Source organism: Nematolebias whitei, chromosome 5, assembly GCF_014905685.2.
Source record: "Nematolebias whitei isolate Nwh7 chromosome 5, NemWhi1, whole genome shotgun sequence".
Taxonomy (NCBI): Eukaryota; Metazoa; Chordata; class Actinopteri; order Cyprinodontiformes; family Rivulidae; genus Nematolebias; species Nematolebias whitei.
The window spans coordinates 8,200,824-8,208,270 of NC_056502.1; the positions used below are offsets into that span (position 1 = coordinate 8,200,824).

A 7,447-nucleotide genomic window follows, 5' to 3' on the forward strand; every position below is an offset into this window, starting at 1 on the left:
ATATATATATATATATATCACAGGAAAAGTAGTGGTCCAATCATAATCCATCTTCTCAGTTACCTCTGAGAGGAAGTTTTGATTTTGTGAAGCCAACTAACACAAATTAAGCCTGGTATTGTGAAACCGGCTTTTTGAGATTCTTACTGGAATGTGAGGTAGTGTTATGGTAACTTCATCTCCTTTTCCCACTTGGAGCTCTCCCTCGCAGCTCGTGTCAATAGAAGCTGGTTTAAAGTCATCTGGAAAATGGAAAAATTGGCAAAAATTTTGTTTATTACAGACTGTTTAATACAAAATTTAAAATGGTGGTTTGCTGCAGACGCCAGTACCAACATATAAAAAGGACATAACCGTAAATAATATACCTGCATACTACTTTATTATTAGTTATTTAGTGCTATTATTGTTTCACATCAACATGCTGAAAATCAAACTTAAAAAAAAGGTGGCCATTTATAAGTGCTCTAAATGAAGTGTGATAAAAAGCAGTGGTTTTCGAATAGAATTCCTTTGTTTTCTCAGTTGATGTTTTAAACAATGAAAATGCTTGATCAAAATAAAAGACCCTAATAAAATCCAACATGACAAAAATGCCATTTGGATATTTTAAAACAACTTTTCATGTCTGGTTTCTGTTCATGATGCAGTTTTTTTTTGTCTTTTTTTTTTTTTTTACTTAACCCAGCAGGTTTTATTTATTTATGTATTGTAAAGGCTTTGGTCTTTGTTACTCACATCTGATGGTGTGAAAAGAAGATTTTGGCCTCTTCTCGAAGCTTTCTCCGAGCTTTAAAACATGTTCCTCTTTATCTAGCAGCGGATTAGTACTCCCGTTCATGATTCTGTCTTTTTGAAAATAGTTAAAATTTTACATTTAGTTAAAATCCCATGAAGCGCCGAAGGTAAATAGAGGTAACTGGAGAAGAGAGTCCAATAAAGAGATAAAGTTAGCTTGAAGATGCTAACATTTAGCAAAACAAGGCTTTCGTCACTCGACAGCGGATTTCCGGTCTTGGTCCGACGATCAAATACCACCGACAAGCATCTACTTTTGAGCAGGACCTCGTATACTTGCTGCTTTTTGCTGTGGCATTTTTGAAAATACTAATTGATGTGATATTATAACATTATCATTTAATACTCGTGTGATTGTATATGTTAGCTTTCATTTTCCAACAGTTGAGAATGCGGTGTTTAGCGTTTAAAAGTTGTTAACGCCACACGGAAGAATTTAACCAACGAACAAGATGGACTCAAAAATTGTAAAAAGGTAGCTCCAAGTCATTTGATTTTAAAATAAGTAAATAACATTTTTATTAAATCATAACTATCTAAAAGGAAGCCGAACCAATTATTTATATATATATATATATATATATATATATATATATATATATATATATATATATAGCATGGCCCTACTGACAAATGATACGTGCGAAGTTGAATCCAAAGATGAAGACGTAGTTTCTCCATGCGGACAAACTAAAACTTCCACCGTCAGAGATTTAACCCAGGAGGAGCTGGACAGACTGAGCAGTGAGAGGACTCTTGTATCCGAGTTCAAACAGACGAAGTTGGAGACAGAAGCTCAGAAAAACTGGGACTTGTTTTACAAAAGAAACACGACGAATTTCTTTAAGGACAGACACTGGACCACCAGAGAATTTGATGAGCTCAAATCATGTCGAGAGGTGAGCAGACCAGAAATTATTCTAAAATATACAAATTAATTACACTTTACAACAGAAGAGTGTATCTGAGACTAGCTCATTGTAGCAAATGCATCATCTGTTCACGAAAGCATCAAGTTCTTTGCAGAATAAATTTCTCCTCTTTAAAAATGACCAAGATCTCACTAGATGTCTGAGTTTTATTTAGTCATCTCTTGTATTTTTTGTCCAACCATGTTTTCAGTTCGAGTCCCAGAAGCTGGTTCTGCTGGAGGCTGGCTGTGGGGTTGGAAACTGCATCTTCCCTCTACTGGAGGATGACCTCAACATCTTTGTCTACGCCTGTGATTTCTCACCTCGGGCGGTTGAATTTGTGAAAGTAAGCAGTCTTGCCCATGTATTAGTTACCGTAAGGACTTTTGGACAAAGCCCTAACTATTTTTATTTAGTTATATTCTATATTAGACCTTTTAATCTAAAAGATCTTGAGAATAATGAAAACAATTCAGACTTCCAATGCTGTATGGGTGTGTGGTGGTTAATTTTTTTCCTAGAATAAATTATAACATGGAATACATTATTTCACATTTAACTCCTGAAGTTGATCTGTCCAGTCGTGGTTGTGAAGGATCGATCCGTAGTAAAAGAAAAATGTGATGAAGAAAATGTACAAGTCAAAAAATGAACACTTAATGATGTAAATGCAACTAGTTTACCTTCTTTTGTTTGACAGAAAAACCCTCTTTACTGCCCTGAGCGCTGCTGTGCCTTCCAGTGTGACTTAACAAAAGATGATTTGTTGGAAAATGTGCCAGAAAGCAGCGTGGATGTTGTTACTCTCATATTTGTCCTGTCGGCTGTCCATCCTGATAAGATGAAGCTGGTTTTGGAGAACGTCAGCAAGGTAAAAACAGAGACAGTCGGGCAAAATGGATTATTGTAGAGTCTGTAGAAGGTTTTGATAGGTTTGAAAAAAAAAGTGTAACAAGCATAATTTATTTTTTGTATACACAGACATTAATAATATTGAATGAAAGAGTTTTGTTATTCTGGTTGTTAAAATTTAGGACTAACTTTCCACCTCCCAAATCAGTTTTATTTTATAGCCGTACCTGATATGGAGGCACGACCTTAGAAGCATTTTTTCTACAGAAAAATAAAATAGCAGGTTACAAGTTAAATATGTTGTATGTGAGCTACTTTAGTACATTTTAGGAAAAGATTTTCAAATGATTCCATTTAAATTGTATACACGTTTACAAAAAGCATCTTAAGGTGAAGACTTTTCCAGCGGTTTTAGCAAAATTTAATGCAATTTAAAATGTTACTGTCCTTTCAGGTGCTGAAGCCTGGTGGCATCATCCTGTTCAGAGATTATGGCCTTTATGACCACGCCATGCTCCGGTTTAAATCTGGCAGCAAGCTGGGGGAGAACTTCTATGTGCGCCAGGATGGAACAAGGTCTTACTTCTTCTCCAAAGGTTAGCGTGTGTACTCATGTAGTCTTTTGTTTTTTGTTTAGTCAACACAGAAGAGATTTCAGGAACTGAAATGTAGAGCTCATTTTTGAAATCTGATCCACCAAATGTATTTGTAGGGCATATAATTAATCTATTTTATTGAATATTTGCTTTAACTGTGCTCTGATTTCTGTTTAAACTCGAGCTTAGTTTTGAAATTTGATACTCTTCACAAACTGATGTATAAAAAGTTTAAATAGTAAAAGTTTAAATAGTAAATTCATGAGCCAGTTTTTATAATCTGTCAACTTTATTAATCACAATGGACAGCTTGTTTGTAGCATCTTAGTCCACATTCAGAATCATAATCAACCTTTATTGTCATTGCACAGAAGCACAATGAAATTACATTTCAGTACAGCCGTCCAAAGAAAACAACATGGGTAGACGGGGATGCCTGAGGCTGCAGCCTCGTCGGAAGCGCTGCCCTTTGCGTTTAGATAAGGAAAAGGGAAAGCATGAGAAAAGAGGAGGTATAAAACAAATCATATCTCGCACTGTGTCCTTGACGGGTCACAGTGTGAGGTTGCAAATAAAACCCTCAGGACAAAGAGCAGAGCAGGGGAAGGAGCAGGAAGGAAAAGCGTCCGTCTTCGCTGAGAGCAAGAAGGAAAAAAAAAAAAATGTCACTGACGGTACACGCGTTTTAAGCTTTATTAAACATTTGCATTATGATTTCATCCTGCATTTTAAACTGTTTACAGAGTTTCTGGCTGAGCTGTTTGAGGAGGCAGGCTTTGAATCTGTTGCCAATGAATACGTCTTGAGAGAAACGGTCAACAAGAAGGAGGGTCTTTGTGTTCCGAGGGTCTTTCTTCAGAGCAAGTTCACCAAGACTGCACATTCACAGAGCTGCTGATGCCACTTGACCTTTACATCTCCCACGTATATAAAGATGCGACGCAACAGATGACTAAGATGGGACTGGACGGACAAAAATTTAAGCTTTGTCTTTTGGAAGCTAAAGTAGGACCAGAAGGCAACACGTGCTTTGTGTTAGTTTCTGATTGTGTAGAAGACAAACTGGGTAATGCATATTTTATCATGAAATCTGCACTCTTTTCCCAGCAGGAAAATGGTTTTGCTTGTACAAGCTGTCAAACTTCTCTTTTGTAAACAAGCAGGTATTTTGAATATAGCACAGTAAATGTTTTGCATCTTGTTGGTCTGTAGATATGGACTTCAAAGGAGAATATTAAGGTTATGTGTTTATACGATTTTTAAAAAATACTTATTTCCTACCATAACTTATTTTTTTATTTTGAACCAAAATCATATTAAACATCGTTGTGTCATATCGATCACATTTAAAACCAAGCGAATGCTTCAGCTTCTTGCTTTTGAAAACAGGTGGAATTTTATGAGCACTTATAAAATAAGATTCTGACTATATTTAGAACACAATAAATACATTTGGCAGGTTTTAGGTGTTCCTTAGCATTCACCAAAAAAACTGTGACTTTATAAAAGCAAAAATTATGTCACTGAATGTTTGCTGCATGAAAGTAAAGATGATAATGTGCAATTACATGTATTTGCTATATTTGACATTACTTTGGTTGGCCAGGAGAGGGCGCTGGTGTCAAGCTACACTGCAGCAGAAGTTAAATGTGACCACTGGATTCAAAGTATAAGTTGATCAATCAGATTCATTCACACCTGCAAGTTAAAAGGCCAAGAGTAAATATAAAAATTAAAAAAGTGCACAGTTTGTGAAGAAGTCTCTTGAATAAAATACGAAACGTTTCAACAAAGAAGAATCCGTCCAGAGAACCTGAACCTGCCTGGATTGTTGAGCATGCGTCAGGACAGGTCATAGTTGATCAACTTTTTTAAATAAATTTGACTAATAAATCATTTTTCAGGGATTCATAAATTGATAACTTGCTGTTTTTCTACAATTGTGGTAGTAATAATAATAAAAAAAGATAATTCAAACAAGTTTTACAGATGTCCCATTTCTCATAATTTGCTCTAAACCCTATGTGGGAATTCAGCAGATTTAAACAACTGGTGTGTTTGATTTTTAGGCTTTTTTATATATATATTTTTTTTTTATTGACATTTATAAATGTATTTAACATATAAATCTACTTCAGTTATTAGTAGAGTATCAATTTAAATGTTTTTTTAACAAAAAAAAACACTTGCACAAAGGGAGTGAAAGTGTTTTTTGTTAGTCAATATATCAGAAACTACTAGGTTGTACCGACTTTTAGGCCTTTGTAAATGCAACTGAAATGGTTGAAGAAAACTTTATTAATTAGCTAAATTATTGTCTTCTATGATTTTTTTCAACGCACTGCATGATCTATATTTTATGTTCATGAGTGGATGTCACCTGACTGTGGTGAAGCAGACAGGCTTTCTGAAATATTGTGCCACGTGCTCTAAACGTGCTTCCTGTTCAGCAACCATCCTCTGATTATCTTTTTAAACACGAGCTGAAAGTTTCCATTGGATTCTTTCAGACATTTACTTGTGACAACATTTATCCAAGGCCTTTTAAATATAAACTTGAACCAAAAAAATTTAACAAATTTACTGTCAGGAAATCTGAACTGAGAATTTCTTTTTTCTGACATTTTGCATAAAAAAAAAATAAAAGCATTAAAAACTGAAAATAGTTGTGTTTAATGGAAATAGTTGCATTTTATCTGTTTGAATTATTTTCTTTTTTTTTTTTAAATAAAACCACCCAGTTCATCATAGGGCTAAAAACTTAATAATGTGCACACATTTATTTGGTCAACTAACTCAAATCAATTCTGAATAAATTTCTTGCTCCACAAAATACACAGTCAAGAGTCAACTGGAGACGTTTCTGGTGACGTGATGAAGTTTCCAGACTTTTATTGGCACCGCAGGACAAATTATGTGTTTTAACTGTTTTAGTGAATCCTCCAAGGGCTGTTGATTTTAGCCCATCAGGTAACTGCGGAGATAGTTTAGTGTGAAAAGTGAAAATCCTTAAAATGTAAAGAGTAATTAATTGTTCCTCTTCAAACTGGCTGTGCATGCTGCTTTAATCTGAACTAGAAAACAACAACACAGTGGTTGGTGCAGTTTCCTGTTCTGTGCTCATGTACCTTCTGCTGATGAGAATATCTGCAGGTTTGTTTATGAAGGATACGGAAGCTTCATATTTACAGATAATGGATGTTCAGAGAATGTAGGGAGAGGTTACAGGTTGTAACGCTCGTGGCCACACCGACGGTGAAGCACAGAGTTTTCAAAGTGCCGTAAACAGCTTGCAGCCCTGATCTGTTCATATCTCTTTAAGTTCTGTGGTTTTTCACATCTTTGTGATCCGTTGCACCAGTTGAAGGTTTCGTTTTTTTCCACAGATTATTTTAAGAGTATATTGAGAGCAAGGGCAGACAGATTACAACTGTTATTCTTTTCAGTCATGTAAAGTTTTACATCTGTTGACATCTGTCCACACTGAAAGAAGCCGATTATCTTTGTCAATTTTCACCTTAAACGTGTGCGCAGGTTAATTTTCTAAAGTTCTCACTGTTCAGTGCCCATAAAAAAAACAAATTTCATGTCAGTTATTTCATAGGATTTGGTTTATCTGTTGCTAATTGGGTCTTTTAGGGTTTTTTAGGTTCCAGCTCAACAGATTAGAATGCATTTTGTGTGACATGGTAAACTTTATGCAAATAAAACTCAGGTCTTTAATGCAGACTGCGTGATCTCCCTGAATAATGTAAAACAGGTTAAATAGTTTACAACAAACACTTTTAGACACAGTTTAGGTGATCCAGAAAAAGATTTACCTGCCTAATTAGCTTAAAATAAGCACTCATTTATTAATTAAAATAATAAAAAAATACATTAATTGCCTAAAACATTTTCTATGTAATTCATACAAATGGCTTCTTGAAGGATGGATGGATAGATGGATAGATGGATAGATAGATAGATAGATAGATAGATAGATAGATAGATAGATAGATAGATAGTCACAATGTCAGATGATAAGTCATGCTGATGTTACTTCTCATAAGATGTTGTGAAATGTTGAGTAAAAGCTTTAAGACGGATTACAGCTGAGATTACTTATGAAGCAAGAAAATACGTAAAAGTCCTTGGAATCAATTCCTCGATTCAGTCTCATTTAAAATACGATGCTTCACTTAAAAATATGGAGAAGTGGTGGTTACAAAAAGAAAATAGACTCTTGTCTACCTCCGTTTCATGCTTTGCAACAATTCAGGCAAAGGAACCTGCAAGAGAACAAAGTCA

General features: G+C 35.0%; 2 protein-coding genes across 2 annotated transcripts in view; one reads left to right on the forward strand and one right to left on the reverse strand.

Annotated features, from left to right (window-relative positions):
* The window catches only part of eaf1 (ELL associated factor 1), a 3,775-nt gene extending 2,766 nt beyond the window's left edge, over positions 1-1,009 (reverse strand). The window contains exons 1-2 of the mRNA XM_037676766.1: positions 739-1,009; positions 148-242 (exon numbers count right to left, since the gene is read on the reverse strand). Of these exons, the coding sequence (XP_037532694.1) occupies positions 148-242; positions 739-841 (198 nt within the window). The 5' untranslated portion in view covers positions 842-1,009. The remainder of the gene's footprint in view (positions 1-147; positions 243-738) is intronic.
* A 329-nt stretch (positions 1,010-1,338) lies between these two features.
* On the forward strand, positions 1,339-4,542 carry mettl6 (methyltransferase 6, methylcytidine). The gene is made up of 5 exons (XM_037676767.1): positions 1,339-1,697; positions 1,921-2,055; positions 2,410-2,580; positions 3,016-3,157; positions 3,901-4,542. The coding sequence occupies exons 1-5, from the start codon at positions 1,416-1,418 to the stop codon at positions 4,053-4,055; spliced, it is 885 nt and encodes a 294-aa protein (XP_037532695.1). The 5' UTR covers positions 1,339-1,415; the 3' UTR covers positions 4,056-4,542.
* The last annotated feature ends 2,905 nt before the right edge of the window (positions 4,543-7,447 follow it).